The 21,738-nt window shown below is 37.9% G+C and overlaps 1 protein-coding gene across 2 annotated transcripts in view; it reads right to left on the reverse strand.

The window, feature by feature from the left end:
* Positions 1 to 26: 26 nt before the first annotated feature.
* cpt1a2b (carnitine palmitoyltransferase 1A2b) overlaps positions 27 to 21,738 on the reverse strand; it is a 43,050-nt gene continuing 21,338 nt past the window's right edge. For both annotated transcript variants that reach the window (XM_079833898.1, XM_079833897.1), the window contains 7 exons: positions 21,581 to 21,697; positions 14,706 to 14,870; positions 14,320 to 14,448; positions 13,361 to 13,516; positions 12,325 to 12,438; positions 12,142 to 12,234; positions 27 to 1,960 (listed from right to left, as the gene is read on the reverse strand). In XM_079833898.1, coding sequence (XP_079690024.1) covers positions 1,850 to 1,960; positions 12,142 to 12,234; positions 12,325 to 12,438; positions 13,361 to 13,516; positions 14,320 to 14,448; positions 14,706 to 14,870; positions 21,581 to 21,697 — 885 coding nt within the window. In that variant the 3' untranslated portion in view covers positions 27 to 1,849. The remainder of the gene's footprint in view (positions 1,961 to 12,141; positions 12,235 to 12,324; positions 12,439 to 13,360; positions 13,517 to 14,319; positions 14,449 to 14,705; positions 14,871 to 21,580; positions 21,698 to 21,738) is intronic.

Here is a 21,738-nt window from a genome sequence, read left to right on the forward strand (position 1 = left end):
AAAGAAGTCACAGGAATACCTAATATGTCATAGCAATTTAAAGATTTTTATTTCATCTTATTTACCAACAATTAAGTCTGTCACATACAGAGGTAAAAGAAAGTCAAACTCTGCTTGAACATCTATGCCTAACCTATCATGTTTCCCTGAGATGTTCGCAATATACAAGACGTCATTTGAAAGGCAAATGTAAATGAAAATGATATATTACAGTATATGATTGAATATTACAATACAAGAACAATTCAATATTGTTCCTCTTTAAAAAGAAAACCGGTAGCCTATAAATCAGTAACAATATTTTGCTGGCCAAAAGTGATGTCCAGCCTGGGAAAATGTACATCACCCTTTATTAGAATATTATTAAACCTTTGTCAAAGATTGTGTAAGCCTATTGTGTAGTAGAAAGTCAGTTGTTTTACTTGTGATAGTGCATCGAAACATGCTAAATTGTGCAGACATAATCTTTGGCCAGTCTGTCATACAAAGAAAGTATAAATACATGCAAAAACAAGAGAACCAACAAAATATGCCAAATAATTTTGTCAGATAAATACTTTAACCAAGTTTAGAGTTTTGATCTGAAAATATTTTAAATATATAAAATAGGTTCCTTATTTTGATGGTTATTAGTCAAACTTGTAGTCATTGAAAACAAATATCACCTCCGGACATCACTATTGGCCACTACTGTATATGCTGTAATTCCGTTCCCAAGAATTCTAATGGATTAATTCAACTGAGCTGCATCCACTGTCAGCAAGCAATTTCCTTGTATTACCACTGCTTTAACACTAGGCCTATCATTTTGGCAAAGTTGATCCATTAAACATCTGGCAAGAGACTGACTTCATGTCATTTCTAAACAAGTGAATTTGATATTTGAATGCCTGTCCAGATAAAGTCACTACACAGAGTACATACACACATAGACACTACACACTGTCCCACAAAATTACAGGGTTAGCAGAGCACCCGAAATTGACACAAATGAGAATTCCAATTAATAGCCTTTTCCATGTACTGTAGACCTTTTTGGTAACAGAGACAGATGTGTTTTCCTCAAATGATCAATTCAGTGATATTTGACAGGTGCTATAAACATTTTATATCTGATATTCCAAAAGAAAAAACAACAACCATAACATCTCTTAAATCACAGGGAGGGAATCTTCATTGCCAGCAAAAATAATCTTCTCAACACATTAATTTACAAAACAATGAAACTCAACACACACATTCAGATCTACACTACAAGATAAACTTTGTATCTTACATCACCCCTAAAAGGTTGGTAGGAGTACTTTCAGGATATAATTACTCTACGGTATGAATATGCACCTTTTAGGGGAATATAAGGTACAAAAATGTTCCTTTAAGGTACAAAAGGCAAAAATTTTGCACATATTTTTTCTCACAGTTTATAAAATATATTAGTATTAAAGCTGCCGTGAGAATTTTTTTTTTTTTTTTTGCTAACTCCCAGATATGCTGTATCTTAAACCACACCACCTATATTTCATAACCACACCTTGGAAAGATAAAAATATGTAAACACACTTCCACCCACACAAAAAGAGCTGACTATCAGACAGACAAATGTAATTCCTCAAAACACATATTGTAGTGATATATTGTAAAAAATATTATATTGTAAAACCGTGATAGCACATTAGCAAAACCAGAAACTACTAGGTTTTTTTTTTTGTATTGACGCTGGGATAGCTCCACTATATAGCAGTCTCAAACCCTACGAACATCAAAGAATTAAATATAAAATCCAAAAATTACATAAATATAAACCCATCTTCACAAAAAAGGCATCTAGTGAAATCTTCCTGTCATAATTTTATGACTGTTTGACAGGGTTGGATTTGGTTGCTTCCTTGATGTCTGGGTTCAGCAGAGAAATAAGATCCATCATGGCTTGACTGATTTGAGAGCCAAATCTATGAGAATCCTATGAACAAGAAAAAAAAGAACACTGCATTTTAGTTTCATATGCTATAAAGGAGTACAAGAGACTCTGGATTATGTGTCAAATAGCATCATTTTAGAGAGGATGCTCAGTGGCGAGTCGCTGGACTATCTCTAAACATAACTCCACCCATTACGTCCAGAGAGAGTGAGCTGAAAATCATTTGGCTCAGCTGTGAGCACCATTAATAATTTTAGGGAACACAAACACTATTCATAACATTATGAAATAAAATCACTTGTCTTGCAGAGCAGGAAATTTAGTGCCTGTTATATCGGAGAAAACTACATCCTTTAAAGTCTAACTGTACTTACATGGGAGATTTTTTTTTTTGTACAGTCTCAATTTGATTTCAAAATAACAATGAGGAGAATAAAACAAAATGCTAGCTGGTAAAGTTAAATTATATGCATACACATTCACATAATTTTTTGGGTTTTTTTGGCAAGTCATTATGTCCCCATGCAGATTTGAATCAACAAATTCAAATTCTATTATATAACAAAACGAAATTACAAATATAATACTGGAGGGTCCAAAATGCACAGAAAAGATATACAAGATGCATAAGTCAAAGCTATGGACACTAATCCTTCTAAACTAACACACACAAAAAAAACACCACCACAATGCAAGTATATTATGAATTTCCAAAATAAGATCCTTTGCTCTCTTTTATTTAATATTATAAATAATAAGTGATTATACAGGGAGTGCAGAATTATTAGGCACGTTGATTTTCTGATCATATTTTTTTTCCAGGCACATTTGACCAATTCCAAACCACAGTAATCCTAATAACTACTATTAATTTAGTATTTAATAATGTATAAGTGATATATAATTGTTCATGAAGGCTGGAAATGAAAATCACCTTATATTCAGGTGTGCAGAATTATTAGGCATGTTTTCTTTTACAGATAAATTGAGCCAAAAAAGAGATTTAACTCAGACTGAAAAGTCAAAAAGTATTAAATGCCCATGAGAACGATGCAATACTAATGCAATACTAGACATTGCAGTTAAGGCGTGACCATTGGACAGTGAAATGCTCGTTGGGTCAGCAGGGTCAGACAAAAACAGGTGGTGAAGAAAAGACACCTGTTAACTGCAAAAGAATGAATTATTAAGGTGAAGAATTAAGGGTGAAACCATCAGGAACCCTTTAGTCTCCAGCGCCACCATTTTCCAGAGCTGCAACCTACCTGGAGCCTCCAGAAGTGCAAGGTGTCAGGATCTCAGAGACTTCAGTTAGGTAAAGAATCCTAAAAAATGACCCCCACTAGATAAGAATCACAAGCTGAAGTGTTGTAAAATACATGAAGAAGGTTTTTTTATAGGCTTTATGGACAGAAAGGTTGAGAGTGACTCTTGAGAGTGACTCTTGAAGGACCAGCACCACATCCTCTAGTACCACTGTTTGAAGAATTCATCTTCCAGAATCTGGCAGTACGTTTTGGGAGTTCATTTTTAGTCCATCTCTGCAAAACGGACTTCAGGATGGACTAAAATGAACTCCCAAAACGTACTGCCAGATTCTGGAAGATTAATTCTTCAAACAGTGGTACTAGAGGATGTGGTGCTGGTCCTTCAAGAGTCACTCTCAACCTATAAAACCTATAAAGCCTATAAAAAACCTTCTTCATGTATTTTACAACACTTCAGCTTATGATTATTATCTAGTGGGGGTCATTTTTTAGGATTCTTTACCTAACTGAAGTCTCTGAGATCCTGACACCTTGCACTTCTGGAGACTCCAGGTAGGTTGCAGCTCTGGAAAATGGTGGCGCTGGAGACTAAAGGGTTCCTGATGGTTTCACCCTTAATTCTTCACCTTAATAATTCATTCTTTTGCAGTTAACAGGTGTCTTTTCTTCACCACCTGTTTTTGTCTGACCCTGCTGACCCAACGAGCATCTCACTGTCCAATGGTCACGCCTTAACTGCAATGTCTAGTATTGCATTAGTATTGCATCCTTCTCATGGGCATTTAATACTTTTTGACTTTTCAGTCTGAGTTAAATCTCTTTTTTGGCTCAATTTATCTGTAAAAGAAAACATGCCTAATAATTCTGCACACCTGAATATAAGGTGATTTTCATTTCCAGCCTTCATGAACAATTATATATCACTTATACATTATTAAATACTAAATTAATAGTAGTTATTAGGATTACTGTGGTTTGGAATTGGTCAAATGTGCCTGGAAAAAAAATATGATCAGAAAATCAACGTGCCTAATAATTCTGCACTCCCTGTAAATTATAACATGTATTTTAATAGGGATTCTAGACACATTTTATTTAACATTTTTAATTGAAACCTGAGCTATATTCTATTTCAGGCTATATCAGATGTATTACTCTTTTCATTTTTTTTATAACCTCCCTATTGTACTTTGTACTCAGGGTTGCCAAGTTTGCGTTTTTCCCACGGAATTGCTTTAGACTGTTGCCGTGGGTTAATTTTTTTCTTGTGGGTTAAAGGTCATGTGACATGTTGCATGAATAGTATTTGACTGAAAAGCTTGTATTGAAATAGTCTGCATTCTACCAATGATAAAACTGTGCTGATGAGTTTTGCGAGGGAGGAGCCTTGTCTATTTATGATCACTAGGCTAATACAAGCGATTTTCAAGTTTAAATTGTGTATAACACATAACAGTGAGTGTAAAATAAGTATTTTAGGTATGGGGCAGGGCTGTACATTAACTTTTTTTTGCCATGGCACTGGTGCTAACAAAGGTTGAACGTTATGCAGCACAGGCCAAACAATTGTGGCACATGTATAAAATGTCTGTTACCATCTCTAAAAAATGCACAAAAACAAACAAACAAAATACAAAACAGAACATTTAAGAATACATATAATAATAATAACAAATATAGCCGCAAGCAGCAATTGTCGGGGCCAAGCGAAAAGAAGACAATAAGACATGCTAACATGGCTGGGAGTGTCAGACCAACTGCAACAATGAGCCATTAATGAGACCTATTAAGATCATTTTAGGTAATATAGCTGTAAAATTATAAATACAGTCAATAATAATGATTTAATGGTTTATCATTTTCGATCAATAGGTGGCACAGTTACAAAATTGATGTGGTGTGGTCAGAATAAGGGAACAATGACATGCAAAATTTGGAGTCAATATGTCAAAGCACGGTGTCAATATGGTGTCAATATGTCATTGCAGAGATAGCCTCAAGAAGCCTTATCATTATAAGTATGGACCACATGGTGGCGCTGTCTTGAAACCTTTTAAGTACCTTAAAGGCATGGTGCTGATGACACATACCAAGTTTTGTAATGATACACCAATGTATTCCTAAAGTATAGCATTAGCCTTTTATATCATAATACTGCATTATAGTCAATGTGAATTTCATGTTTTGTTCTATTATAGCGCCACCAAGGCACAATCCCACCATTTTTTTGTAACAATCCGTTCATGCGTTCATAAAATACAGCATTTTAGCACATAATTCAAAATGGCTGACAGCCAAAATGGTCGATATGGTAAAATTGGAAATCAGTCTACTCGGCATGACATCCCAAATCTAATGAGACCACTTTTAGATGGCCGAGATTTTTGGACAAAACAGTTCATAAATTATACGCAAAAATAGCCATTTTTCGTATCTCCGGACCAGTAGGTGGCGCTGTGCCGAAAACGCTGCATGTTGCCTCAGGTCATGCTTGTGATGACATGTACCAAGTTTGCTTTGAATACGATAAAGTGTTGCAGAGATATAGCCGTAAGTGTATTTTTGCAACCGCCACGTAAAATGTGTTTGCTCGTTGTTTGCGAACTGTTCTACGGTTCAACTTGAATTCCATAACTTTTGACAGCATGGTCTGAAGATGATCTGGTTAAATTTTCATGAAAATCGGAGCAACGGCCTAGGAGGAGTTAGAAAAAGTAGGTTTTTCGGTTAATTTAAAATGGCTGGAAAATGTACATGACGGAAAAAGACGTCATAGGGTGCAATCGAATCGTCTTGAGAATTTCGTTTCTAGCCCTTAAGGTTCAAAAGTTATTAGCATAATAATAAATAATAATAAAAAACCTTCGGTGCTTGGCCCCTAATTATTATTAGGGTACAATGGGGCTAAAGGCATACCTTAAGTAAAATTTGCTTTTCACTACTCCTATAATGTATGATATACAGACAAAATATATATGTTTGTATTGAACATTTATGGAGCAACAGATTTTGTGTGAAAATAAATCATAAAAGTGGTTTCTTTTATTTAAAATCTTAAAAATGTATGGGGTGCTGAGGGGGGCATTTTACCCCACACATGGGTAAAAGGCTCACCAGCATGGGGCAAAATGCACAGAGTATTGATACAAATACTTTTGCTTAAATATTATGTTTTTAATAATGTCTAAGTTAATAATTGTTCAAAACAATCACTTTAGAAAAGCTTGAACTATTTTCTGTTTATTTTTATGAATAAAATAATTAATTTTTGATCAATAAATATGCTGTCATTAAAATATGTTAATATAGAAATATATCTGAAAAATATTGAAACTAAATAATTAAAAAAAGTAAAGATTCTGAAAGCATTGAAGGAGATCCCATAATAATTTAATATAGATTTACAGCAGTAACAATAAATTAGATTTTACTATATGCTATGATTAATATCACATTTTTAAATATGATGGTTTCATTATCAATATGGTGATTATCTCTGAGGTGGACACCCAACTTTATATATGATACTTACAATCTGAATCTAACCATGTCATGTCAACAAATGGAAAAGTCATCCAGCTGTTTATCATGTTAAATATGGTGCCTTTTGCCCCAACAGCAGAGGTGCCTTTAACCCCAAATACCAACTTTTACATATTCGTCTTCCATTATTGAAAACTGTTGCTTTAATTACCCTGAACAAAACTGACAAACATTAACAAGACCTTAGTTTCAAAATATATTCAATAATTTTTGTGATTCTTATTTGCTACTTAAATCTACAACATTTAAAAAAAAACATCAAATATTTGATCAAATGAGCGCAGAATCAACTTTGCGCTGCTGCCCGTGATCGTGTCAAAAGGTCAGACAAATTTCCACGTGCATTTTGAAAAGCAGTTGTTTTGGAAAGTGCTGAGGCAAGTTTTTGTGCCATCTAGTGGTTTAGAGGAAAATAAAATCAGAGGAGCCTTTTCCCCGTGGAGCCTTTAGCCCCGTTGTACCCTACTATTATTTTCATATTTTTATATTTTACAGAAAATATTTTATTATAAAAGATTAAATAATGATAAAAACTGACTGTAATGTCTAAATTTTTCATCTTATGTATACACCGCGAATCCATCACTGTACAGAATATTATAAAATAATATAATTTCTGTCTCATTCTGTGATGTGAAGCACGCCAGACAACAGGTTTGTAAACGCTTCTCATTACAAGTTTGGAAAGATGTTAGGCACATGTTGCTTTTGGCTTTTCGCAGCGTTGGTCTGGTTTCACACTCAACTTGATTCTGTCGGACCCCATGCCATGGTGCATTTGCGTTCTTCTTGCGTCATCAAAAACATGCACGCGCATTATAGAAAACAGACCGCAGTAAATATTGTTTTTTATAAAAAAACAAATTTTTTTTAATTATTTTATTAGCGGCTTTCTGCTGCTTGTAAACTGACTCTTTTGCGGAGACTGTGAATTGCCATTAATTTGCCGCCTTGATTGCACTCGCCATGCTACACTGCAGGCTACTCTCGCTCATATCCAAGGTAAATAATCAACACTATCATCCCTTACATGTGTTTTATTGAACTAAATAAATCGTAATTGGCTAAAATGCATGCGCAGATGACTTTTCTTCCTGAACAAGTGCGCACCCGAGTCCGTGTTGCTTTCACATTCACGCGAATCGCGGCACAGTTCGAGTGCCACCGAACTCAGGCCACCACCACCTCCTCCAGTCAAGGGAGTCTTGGGTTTGGTACCCCGAGTGCACACGAGTTCCGCATGACAACTTTCACATTAGCAATTTTTCAACTAAACTGCCAATGAGTCAATCTCACAGCACTTGCAGAGATAGAGCAGCATTTATGAGAACCGATCGATCCGCCCTGAACAGTGCTTCACCTGCAGATAAACTGTATATATTTATTTAAAGGGGTGGTAAACCACGATTTCACTATTCTAACTTTAGCTAGTGTGTAATGTTGCTGCTTGAGCATAAACAACATCTGCAAAGTTACAACGTTCAAAGTTTAAAGCAAAGGGAGATATTTGCTTTTAAAGAAATCAATTTCTAAGGACTACAGCAAACGGCCAGTAGGCGACTACAGACATTCCTCCAGGGTTGCTGACATCACCAGCCCCAATTTTTACATAAACCCCTCCTCCGAGAATATTAAATAAGGGGGGGGGGGGGGGGGCATTTTGTATCGCTGCGTTGTTGTGGTTAGTAGGCTGGAGGTTTGTTGCCGCAATGCAGACGAAATGCTGTTATTTTCATCCGGATTGCAGGTCTGGGGTACTTGCTTTGTTCAGCCTTCCTAGGGACGGGGGTGCGTTGCAGTGCGTTTAACATACACCATGTTATATGCACGTGTGTATGAGACAGAGGGGAACAGGTCGCATTTGCAGCAGATATATGCTGCCCATCATAAATCAAAGCACGAGACAGACAGGGGTCGGAGGAGAAGACTGGAAAATGTGACATAATGGACAATATTCATCTGTATTTGCAATACACGAGCCGCGGTTCAGCTACGCGAGACAAACGCTGCCAGTGTGAATCCACAACGGGCGCGCGAGGCTCCCGCTGCACATTTCACGGAGGAAAGCTTCCACAATCTTCGCGAGTTCAATGAAGGATTCGCGCAACGGCTTGTCAAGTCAAGTCAAGTCAACTTTATTTATATAGCGCTTTTCACAAAGTAGATTGTTTCAAAGCAGCTTTACAGTGTTAAACAGGAAAATAATGCAGCAAAATCCTGAAAGATGGATTTAAAAACAGAAGCCATTTACGGGCCACAACCTGTAAGTATGATTTATTTTTCGTCTATGTGTTTTCCTGTAATAGTTCGTATTGTTAATTGTACGTTGTAGCAAGGAAGTACACAGATGACAACGCTGTTCTGCAAACCAGTCTGTTAAATGCTCATTCATACTTAACGTTATCCGACGAACACCTAACGTTACAAACACCTAACGTTAAAATCTCAACAGCGAACTTGGCATTAGTGTAAATTATTCTTTGATTAGAGCTTTTATGTATTGTTTATCTACAGGCATGCTAAACATGGTTCTGTGTGTGATTTGGCCACTATAGCAAAGCCAATGTTTAGTGTTCGTTTTGGGTTAATAGTTTTTGCGACAGATATTTGGCTATAATCGTTCTAAAAATACAAAAGTAACAGTGCCATTCAGTAGCGATCACTATAGATCTGCAGTCTTTACTCTTGAGGACTGAACAGGTTCTGCTCGATCATCTTCACTAAAATGTTCTGGGTCTGATTCGGGCTCAGATTGGTATGGTTTTATTGACGCCATTGTTTTTAGGGATGAAACGGTATGGAAATTTAACATCACGATTATAGTGACCCAAATTATCACGGTTATCAATATTATCACGGTTTTGTTCAAAGGAGATGAAAGTGTTCAAACAGAACAGATGCACACACTGAAAACATTTCAACAAGTTTTATATTTGAAAATCAACAAACAACAAATAACTAAAGCAGCTCTATGCACTTTAAGCTAGATTCTGTGGGATTTCCTTCCTTATAATGGCCGTTGTCAATAGCAACGCATATTGCATAAATAATAATAATTTGTCATAAATATAATCTCTAATATTATCTCTGTAAATATATTCTCAAGCAATTTTCTCATCAGTGTTCAGCAATGATGCATTTAAATCTAGCATATTTTGTGTTAGAGCCCAAACAGTATCCTAGTGAAATAATGCATATCCATATTTCCATATGATTTGACAGTTTATTTTATTAAATATCAAAATGTGTGCTTCATACCTGACACCTAAATGATCACTTTACAGTCAGTTTTATGACTGTCATTCTCTTCAAATGCTAGTGAAGTTTGAAACGTGTATAACGTTACCAATGTTGTATGTAACTTAAGAGACAGTCCCTAAATTCGCCAACTTTATGCCAGTCGCTGTGGTTCTGCTGTGTTTTTTTAAACCATTTTCGCTGCTGAAATAGAACAAAAACAGTCAACCACTGTATGATGAATGAATCTCTTGCGTACATCACACGTTTATCTCTGCTTTGAGTGTAATGTTAGATTTCAGCGAGTGAGAGGGGCGCGCGGCAACTCTGGCTAATCTGAACGCCTCTGATTATGAGACACTGCATTCATAAACTCAATAGAAACACGTGTGAGTGGTTATAATGCGCAACGCGATTATAACAGATGGCTTTTGAGAAGACTAGAATAAGTTCAACCGCCAGAGTGGCTAGTGTGCAGCCGAAATAACGTTAACTTCCACCCGCAAATGGCGGTTGTTAATGTCAAGCCCTGATTATTATCCCTTAAAGGGGCTATATGCAACTTTTTCCCCAAAATAAACGTAACAATAGCCTTTTTATTTTACCATTTATGACTCAAACATTTCCTGATGAGCATACTGACACCTTGTCCGCTCACAGTGGGTGCACCTATAAGCCTGTATCCTATTTTTCCTATTTTCTGGCGGGTCGTTTTTTTCCCGCGCTGTCTGCGGATGTGATGTCACCACCGCTGCGAGAGCGAGCAGAAAATAAGAGCAGTTCTGTTTTTTGGCCACAGGTGTCAGTCGCGAGTTTAAATTTCAGAAAAACGCATATAGCCCCTTTAAATGTCACCCTAGTCTTGTCTGAACTTGTTCGTTCGCTTCACGTTATTATTTCCCAGACATAGTTTTGGTATTGAGGTCAAAGTCCACTTGCCTTGCGTTCGTAGTTTTGAAGTGTTCCCCCTATTACAGCGACTTTCTTCTGGCATGTTCTGCAGACAGGGTGACCATCTTCGATTAAGTTTCCCTCAGGACTTTTGTAAAAGCCAAAATATGACCACACCTCAGATTTGGTCCTTTTAGAAGGCTGAAAAATCTCCTGGCGCTGTCACCGCCTTCTGCCATTTCTTCTCATTCAAAAAACAGCGGTGCACGCAACAGACTGACGCTGACTGGACAGGATTTACCGCAAGTTTTCACAATCGTGACAATCACACGCGGTTTTAATGATAATTAAATTTTATACGATATTACTAACCGTCACTAAATTTTATCGTGGTTTATCATGAAACCGGTAATCGTTTCATCCCTATTTCTAATACTGAACAAAGCACAGCCTCCGGTAAAGGTAAGGGGCGTGACGTTTCCGACAAACGTGCACTAGGCGGTTAGTGAATCACAACACACTGGGCCAGCTAACCAATCTGAGCCCAATGCGTATTTTTGAGGGACCGGCTTCATACAACCCGGAAACATCAGACCGTTTTTACAAGGAGGGACAGAGCAGTGTAGAATAAAGGTCAAATATATGAAAAATAATGCAATTTTTTAAAAACGAAGCATTAACACATGTTACAGTGCACCCCACAAACACAATCAAGCCTTCAAAAGAATGTGTTTTACCACCCCTTCAAAAATGTAAGCCTTTGCAGTTTTTATAATCTCACTAAACCAAATAGCAATTTTGGTTTCATTTCAGTCAATCGTGCAGCCCTAGATAACCTCACACAAACAAAAATTCTCACCTCACACAAACAAGCTGTCTCACATGATAAACTGTAGGCTATCGCACATGTGCAGTGGTAAATGTATTTATCGCATAGACCAATTCCTGCGGCATGGGAATGTTTTGATATTTGGATAAGGTCATTGGGCTAGTTTTGATTGGCCTTTGGGCTGGTTTTGTTACACAGACCTGACAACCTGTTGTTTGTACTTTACTTGTTTAACTGCTTCATATAAATTATTATTATTATTATATTATATTGAGAATTTGGCTTCTTTATAAAAAATATAATACTTTGTATTAGTTGAACTGGATACTGTTATTAAGCCTATTTGAAGTGCAGAACAAGAAGTCAAAATAATGTCAAGATCTGGACATTAAAAATATCTTGAATATCAAAAAAGGCAAGCAATTCATTGTTCTGAAATTATGCTTTGCTCTTACAGTCTCTGTGCACGAGTGCTTGCAGGACACATGGAAGCTGATCATTTCCTCTCCCATGATGATGTAAGATACACCGTAGCCATCGTCAGCCACCTTACACAGGAACAAAACATAAGCACGGTGAACAAAGGAGTGCTTCTACCTGTTAATGTGCATGTATGTATGTGCTGATCAGTTACTCACTGGGCCAAAGCCTCCTCCCAGCGAGATGAACTCGGGATGGTTGACCAGATCAAACAGCTCCATCTGTTGCACAGGAGTCTGAGAAGTGGAGAGGCGCCAGGGCTCTGACAAAACCTGCATGTCACGTACAGCCAAATCAACAAATAAATAAACAACTTCACGCACGCATCGCTTGCAACTCTTTTCTCACCCATGAATGGCCTTTATATCACACATTAACATTTTTAACAAACCATCAGCTTCCAATTAATGTGGTTTTGCTTGTTTAAGCACTATTTTAGTTAAAGATTTTTTGTTTAGTTTTAGTTTATTTTTTGGCACTATTAAACATCTTCTTAAGCCAGGGACACACTTAATGACTAGCTGAAACATTCTAAGACTGAACTGAACACACTTAAAGACTGTTCCCTTCGACTGGAGCAGATTTTAACCTTTGACAGTCAGAGAAGAGCACAAACGTTTACGACTGAGTCAGTCCACACCACACACTTAACGATAAGTGAGTCACAACGTGACATTCTGCTGAACTCAACTGTGCGAGATGGATGTCAAAGACAGCCGCCACTTATTTGCAGTGCAATTTGTGCAGAATTTTTTTTTTTATGAAACATTAAACATAAAATCATTAATCCCTTTTTTATCTTTCAAGTTTTCTTTTTGCTGTTATTGTCTGAGCCGACACATTTCATTATGCATTTCCTGATTCATTAATTAGAACATTTTAGTGCAATTTTTTAAACCTGTAAATCAAGCAAAAATGTAGACTGTTATTAACAAATCAGGAATTAAAAACAAATTGGTTTGTATGATCATTTTTTAATTATTTTATTTATTTTTTCAAGCTCAAGTTGTAATGAATTTCTACAACAAACCTTCCAAATATCTTCCTTTGTGTTCAGCAGAACAGAGAAATTCATACAGGTTTCGAACAACTTGAACTTGACTAAATGATGACAGAATTATAATTTTGGGGTGAACTATCTTTTTAACTCTGCAAAATGAACACACCCATCTCCCAATAAAAAGACACACTGACCTCTTTAAGGAAAGGAGACTCTACTCCCAGGTATTTTGAGACCACATATAGGCAGAAGAGGTGCCTATCAATGCCAGATCCAGTCATGGCCAAGCGGTAGAGATTCTGGTGCTTCTCAGCAGCTTTTCGGAACAGCTTGCGGCAATGTTCTCTGTCCTACAAATGGAAGAAGAAGAAAACGCGGGCAAAATGAGATAATTGGCATGTGAGATATTACATTACGCAAATCACCGTCACTCAAAAAGGAGGATGGCAATTATGGAGGACTGTGGCACTTAAAAATAAAGTGAAGAAATCAACTATCAATTTAATTTAAAAAATCTGCCGTCCCAGTACGGTGTTGTTCCCCCACCGTAATTGGCCGGGGCCATCCCTGGGACATCCGTATGTAGCACTGCCCAAGGCCCGTCCATATGTGTATTCTCCACATGGTAACTCCCTCCGGGCATGATGTTTTTATAAAGAATTTAGAAATTGCTTTTCTTTATTATTTTGCCAAATTATTTTCTTTATCCATTAATAAAAATCAAGTATTGGACAGTTTGAATATGGGAACAGCCAATGAACGTTTTAAATCTGAATTCAATAAACAAAAAATGTCAATTTCAATGTCTTTTTATTTGACCTTATATTTTGATGTATTAATTTATTTTACTGTTATGTTTAAATAATTACATTTTTATTTTTTACAATTGACAAATTGATAATTGATTCATTCGTGTTATTTTTAAGTGGCATTCATAGTCCACCATATAATTGGTGCAGTGCTGCCAATAACCAAGACGGAAGCGATAAGAATCTCAAAATTTCCAGCTAGCTTTTTAAGTCATCTGAGGCATACTGATAAAGTGAAAAGTGCATTATGATATGCTGATAGGGGTTTCAACAGTTCCTTCCTCAAAAAATGTTTGAACGGTAGAAGGAAGTATTATACAAAAAATTTTAAGCATTGACATCACCTCCCCTGTTTCCAGCGCAAGGACAAAGGCACAGCTTTCATTGGAGCAGGAGCGTACGGTCTCAGTGCGACCCTCACGAAACAGACGGGTCATGGAGGCTTCATATGTCAGACAGAAAGTTTCTCTATCCTAAAGTTCAAAGAACAAATGAGGTAGTGGTCTAGAAGACAACTTCCTATTTACACATTTCATTCATTCAAATTGTAAAGAAAGGGAAATTAAAGTATGGACACATTGTATTGGACAAATTAGAGGAAGTTCCACCCCAGGGCAAAAAATGACCTCTTAGGAATGTTGAAATTCCATATGTGGAACATGCAAATAGAGACATCATACATACTTATTATAATCAATGCTTTCGCCTTTGTGTGAAAATGTGAAAGTACCCTGTAGTAAGCCAGCTGCAGTGCCAGCTGCACAAATGAATCTGGGCTCATTTTCATTTTCTTAATGCAGCCTTTCCCAAATTCCCTGAAGGGAAACACATGACAGTCCACATCATCAGCCAGTGCTTGCGCAACAGCAAGGGACTCAGAAACTTGTGTCTGAACCTAGAGAAAGACAGAGGAGAGAAGAGGAGAGGAGACATCAGTATGCCTGTCATGGAAATGAAGAGAAATATATTATCGTATTTTAGAAAGAAAGTCAATTGATTTAAAGAAGCTTTAAGAAGATTGCAGTGGATGCAAGCAATTCAGCAACATGATGTTGTAAGACAAACTTGGAATCACAGCAAGTTTACAGATTGTATTAATGGTAATAATATTGTATATTAAGCAACTTCCATCTGATGGGATTGTGTTCCCCTACAGTAAACATAGAGATTTGGAATGACGAGTAAATTATGACCATTTTCATTTTTGGGTGGAGTACTTTTATAATGAGTTATATACAGGCTTCAAGCAACTTGTTACTGATTTTGTCACTGTGTACCAACTTAAATGAAGGACTAATATATAATAATTCCTTCCATTGTCATACATGTACACAAAGTAGTTCTCAAAAAAATCCCCACTGCTATTTTGAAAGTGACACTTAGAAGAGGCTGAGGGGAAATCCCTGATCAAACAGACACATTTTCAGAGTTCCCCAGTACCACAGTATACTGAAAGTCCAGTGCAGAGTTTGGCTGAACAGTGCTACAGCAATCAAAATTATAATTAGAAAGATTATAGTAATTATAATTACTGTACAAAGAACAGGGATATAAATTCCTTTACAAAAAAAGGCAAATGGCCTGCATACACATATTAGTATGAGCCAGTACAACATCAGTGAACCTTAAAAGATATGAAACATAAAGAATGCAGGATCCTCAGATTACACTTCGATGAGACTGCCTGGCTGCCAACTGACTGCTCAAAAAAAGGTTGTGTAACACTACCTTTCATTAAACTTATTTAAAGGCTTTATCGCTCTATAGAACATTAGGAGACTCATTTAAAAATAAAATAAAGAAACCAATAAAATGTATTAAGTAAAAAAAAAAGATAAAAAATACCTAACATTAAATAAATAGACAAATAAAACAGCTTTTCAAAACAGCAAAAAGAAAAAGCAAATAATGATTTATTAAAAAAAATATTTAAATGTGTCATTTATAGCAATTAATGTAATGTTATTGCTGTTTTTACCTAACATTTAAGCATGAATAAACTTGTTTTAAATATGTCTATTTGTTTGTCAATTTATTTACAATTGATTTATTATACAGTCGTGGTCAGAATTATTGGCACTCTTGGTAAATATGATCAAAGAAGGCCGTAAAAATAAATCTGAATTGTTTATCCTTTTGATCTTTCATTAAAAAAATTCTAACAAAAAAATCTGATCTTTCATTGAAGTAAAAGAAATGATAAATATTTTTCTCTAATATGCATTGGCCAGCCCTAGAATTTTTTTAAATGTCTCTGAAGTACATTCCCATTCATATTTACATTTTTAGCACACCAGGAACTAGGAACATGAAACTGTTCAGCCATGACTTCTTGTTTCACAGGAATATAAATATGAGGAAACACAAAGGCCAAATTCCCTTCATCATTCATCACAATGAGTAAAACCCCATAATCTAGTTTAACTATATTAGTTTAATATAGTTTAATATAGATCTTTTTGGCATCAAGTCCACCAGATGGGTTGTGTGCAAACAGGGATAAAAAGATACTCTAAAAAAGAAACCGCCTACAAAACAAATGGTCATATTGAATATTTCAAAGTATATACTGTACTTGCAATTACAATGAACCAATAAATCATCTCCAAGCAGGTATTTATCATCTGAAGATCAGTGAGCAATTTTGCAATAATATTCTCAAATAATGTACGTCACTTCAGAAAACATCCAATCAGACCCTAAAGTGGGCCTATGATTATTTTAAAAAGTCAATACATAAACATACTGCCTGTTGTTTGGAGATGATACTCATTAGAATGTCAGAAAATCATACCTAGAAGTGGTGAGGGTAGGGAATCGACTCTGTTATGTTAATGTCATCATCCTAAACCAGACAGTTGTGGCCAAAAGTGCTGTCCGCCCTATGAAAACTGTCATCTTTGCCCTTTATTCAAATATAATTGTTACGGTTCAGTTTTGTTTAGAATTTTTCTGATGTTATTATTCTTTTTTTTAACAGGCTACCAGTAAATGATCTACACCTGTTCTAAATTGGGAACGGTGTATTTAAGATGTCTGTCCAGAGTACACCCCCGTGTAAGTAAGTGGTTAGAAAAGTGTGGAGAAGGGGTGGTTGAGGGATGCTGATAAACTGTCAACAAACAGAGGTAAGACTGCTGGATATATATACCTCTTATTGTTGATTAGCTGAGTGCTCTCCGCTTGTGTCAATTATCTGAAAATGCTCCTCCCGAACCTTGTTAATAAAACATCATTTATTGTCAATCGTTTTATTTGTGATAATGCAATGAAACATGCTAAATCGTGTGGACGTCATTTTGGGCCAGGATGACATACAAAGAAATTACGAACACGTGCAAAAACGAGAGAACCAACAAAATATTAAAAACTGATTGTGTTGTAGGCAATGTATGCTTTTTCCGTGACCTTTTTTTTTTTTTTGCATAGTAAAATAAAACCTATTGCTGTAGTTTGCATTTTTTGCCAAATAATTTTATAATAAATACCTTAACAAAGTGTAGTGATTTGTTCCTTCCTCATAAAAATCTTTAAAGGGGTGGTAAACCATGATTTCACTTTTCTAACTTTAGCTAGTGTGTAATGTTGCTGTTTGAGCATAAACAACATCTGCAAAGTTACAACGTTCAAAGTTTAAAGCAAAGGGAGATATTTGCTTTTAAAGAAATCAATTTCTAAGGACTAGAGCAAACGGCCAGTAGGGACTATAGACATTCCTCCAGGGTTGCTGACATCACCAGTCCCAATATTTAGATAAACCCCTCCTCCGAGAATATTAAATAGGGGGGGGGGGGCATTTTATATTGCTGTGGGGAAGAGTTGTTGTGGTATAGTTAGTAGGCTGGAGTGTTCTTGCCGCAATGCCGATGAAATGCTGTTATTTTCATCCGGATTGCAGGTCCACTTTGTTCCGCCTTCCTAGGGACGGGGGTGCGCTGCAGTGCGTTTAACATACAACATGTTATATGCATGTGTGTATGAGACAGAGGGGAACAGGTCGCATTTGCAGCAGATATATGCTGCCCATCATAAATCAAAGCACGAGACAGACAGGGGTCGGAGGAGAAGACCGGAAAATGTGACATAATAGAAAATATTTGTCTGTATTTGCAATACACAAGCCGCGGTTCAGCTGCGCAAGACAAAACGCTGCCAGTGTGTGAATCGATGCCAGTGTGTGATTGACGCTTAGATATGATTCATACGTGACGTATTTCAGGGCGGCGCTAAGCGCCACTATCCAATGAATTGGTGGCGCTTCACGCCGCCCTGAAATACGTCACGTATGAATCATATCTAAGCGTCAAACCGTCAGATTTCATTCCTTCAGGAAACGGATCATCTGTGCCCTTAGGAAAGCTATTTTGCTACTATACTACCCAGCGTGTTCACAGCTACTGACCACTGTTTGAGAAGTTCCTTACTCCTCAAAAGCGGACACGATGAGTTTCAAGAAATATTTGGACCCGTGCGACAGACTCATTGCTGGAGACGACACTCATGACAGGTGTGTGATGTGTTTGGGCGTTCAGCACGCCCAGGCCACGCTTAGCGGTCTATCTGACTGTCAGCACTGTAATAGCCTACGCATGAAAGTGCTTCGCTCTAGGCTAGCTACCTTTAAAGACCGCCTGCCTAATCCCCGCTACCCCATCTCTGCGGCCCCAGAGGCACCGCACGAGTCGGACGCTTGGGACGACATGGGCGAATTACAATTTATGGATAGTGAGGGGACGGATTACAATCCTTTTCGCTCTCTTTCCCCCGGCCGGGTTTGCTAGCTTGAGAATCGCGGCCGTGTTGTGAAGGAAATTTTACATTTAGATGTTTTTACTATTAGAAGTGTTGATTTTACCTAGATGTGTTTTTACTTATAGATGTGAATCTTTTACTCCTAGATGTGTATCACTTATTAACATTAACATTGAACATTTAACATTGAACATGTATTTGTACTCATGAAGCATTTCATTATTAAAGATATGTAACCAAGCTTTAGAAATGCATAGGTTAGGACTAGCTTTCAGGAACAAATTGTTCTGGGTGATAGAATACTCAGTAGCAAGGAAACTGTGTAGTGCAAAAGGTCAGCAGTGACCTATTGTACTTCAAGTGTGAAAAGTATGAGCGTAGATCAAATTAGCAATAGGCAGAATGTGTGAAAATGATGTAGCTTAAAAACAGGAACTTCTGCAGACATGGGTATTGTGCTGTCTAGTTAGAATTTATGTTAGACAAGGGGTCTAATAAAGATATTTCCTTCTAAGGCAAACAAGATTGAATGCAACCTACTCAGGATGTATGAAGGGTATATAATGGTACCCCGGAGAGCAAACTGGGCCCTTCTCATGACAGACATTCTCTGTATTTGAACTGCCTATTTCTTGCAAGAAATAAAATCATGTTTGATACTTTGACTTTTCAAAGGTTTGAATTTGTATTCCTTCCTCCTCATTTTTCGAGTAGAATTATTTCCACAACAGTGTCGAGCCCGTCCTGTTTATGCATGACGAACTGCGGCCTACACCAGAAGCCAGGGACTCGGTTTCTTTTGGTTGCGGCCTGTTCGATGATGTTGTGCTCTCTACAGCGGCTTCCGATTCCGAGGGACTCGCGGGAGAATCAGCCGCTTCTCTCCCTCCGAGCGGTCAAGAGAGACAAGTTTCCCAGTCATATGACGAACTGATAGAAGTTGTAGACAAACTGGGCCTGGATTGGGACAGCGAGCCCGTGCTAGATCGAACCCAATCGAAACTGGACGATCGGTTTTTCACTAGCCGCGCGCCAACTCAGCCCCGCCGGCCACTGCCTTTCTTCCAAGACCTCCAACACGGGTTCTCGAAGTCTTGGAAGCAGCCATTTTTGGCTCGTATTACAAACCCCGCGGCCGTGGATTTTGCCACGGTTTCTAAAATGGCGGACTTTGGCTATGCGCGCTTGCCTACTGTTGAAGAGACCCCTGCGGCCCACCTCGCGCCTACTTCGGCCCCGTCATGGAAGTCTCGTCCCTTACTACCCTCTAAACCATGCAGAGTGACCTCCTCACTGGTTAATAAGTCGTTGGAAGATATCTGTGTTGCTGCAGGATGGTCCTCTCCCAACACCTTTATCAAGTTCTACGATCTGGACGTGAAGACGGCTCCTGGCTCCCAGGTCCTATCTGTTTGAGCGGGCGCTTTCCACGGTCCACCAGCTACTCTCAGGTATGTGAAGGCGTTAAGGTATAATCGTCCCCATGGCGACGGTTCGCAGCGTTGAGTGAACCTATGATAGGGAACGTCTCGGTTACGTATGTAACCTTGCGTATGTAACCCCTATTCAGCAATGTAACCTTGCTGAATAGGGGAACGAAACGCTGCGAACCGTCGCCATGGGACACTTCCGGTGTGACGAATGTCTGAAGCCCTTATGCCATCACGCCAATTCATTGCCTAGTGGCGTTTAGCGCCGCCCTGAAAGCGTCAAACTGTCAGATTTCAGGACGAAGGAAACTACTACTCGAAGAATGAGAAGGCCGGAATCGCAGCGTTTCGTTCCCCTATTCAGGGAACCAAGGTTACATACGTAACCGAGATGTTCTTTGTTTGATTTGGCTACTAGTAAAGCCAATGTTTAGTGTTCGTTTTGGGTTAATAGTTCTTGCGACAGATATTTGGCTATAATCGTTCTAAAAATACAAAAGTAACAGTGCCATTCAGTAGCGATCACTAAAGATCCGCAGTCTTTACTCTTGAGGACTGAACAGGTTCTGCTCGATCATCTTCACTAAAATGTTCTGGGTCCGATTCTGGCTCAAATTGGTATGGTTTTATAGACGCCATTGTTTCTAATACTACCAAAGCAGTCTACCGGTAAAGGTAAGGAGCGTGACATTTCCGACAAACGTGCACTAGGCGGTTAGCGAATCACAACACACTGGGCCAGCTAACCAATCTGAGCCCATTGCGTATTTTTGAGGGACTGGCTTCATAGAACCCAGAAATCATCAGACCGTTTTTACAAGGAGGGACAGAGCAGTGTAGAATAAAGGTAAAATATAAAAAACGAAGCATGAACACATGTTACAGTGCACCCCACAAACACAATCAAGCCTTCGAAAGAATGCGTTTTACCACCCCTTTAAAATATTTTAAAACTATAAATATTTTGCTCATATTTTGATTGTTTGACCAAACTTGTAGGGTTATTAAAAACAAATATCCCCTCCAGACATCACTTTTGACCACTACTGTAAGTTACTGTGGATAAACACAGAATCTGTAAATTAATCTCATGCGTGTAAATTAAAACATGAAGCATGAAGGAGGAAAAAGAAAGAAGGCATTATTTGTATTTGTGTGTGTGTGTGTGTGTGTGTGTGTGTGTGTGTGTGTGTGTGTGTGTGTGTGTGTGTGTGTGTGTGTGTGTGTGTGTGTGTGTGTGTGTGTGTGTGTGTGTGTGTGTGTGTGTGTGTGTGTGTGTGTGTGTGTGTATGTACACATGTCTTGCATCCTCAGATGTTTTGCAGATTCCATGAAGAACCTGCTGTGTGACATCCATGACATACCAAGATACGCTAGCAACACGGAAAGTATAACTGGTGAAAACAGAAACGTTCTATCTTGCCTCCAATGGAATGTCCCAGCTCAAGCGTTGAGGAGGTAGTAAGGAGCGCTCAACTTCTCCCTTGCAATTCCCATCCGGAGTGTAACCCAAATGAAATCTGTCTGTGGCCAGAGTGAACTAAGAAAGTGAAAGAGACAATCTGAAAAACATCTCCCAAA

Source organism: Gobio gobio, assembly GCF_949357685.1.
Source record: "Gobio gobio genome assembly, chromosome: 1".
In the NCBI taxonomy this organism is placed as follows: domain Eukaryota; kingdom Metazoa; phylum Chordata; class Actinopteri; order Cypriniformes; family Gobionidae; genus Gobio; species Gobio gobio.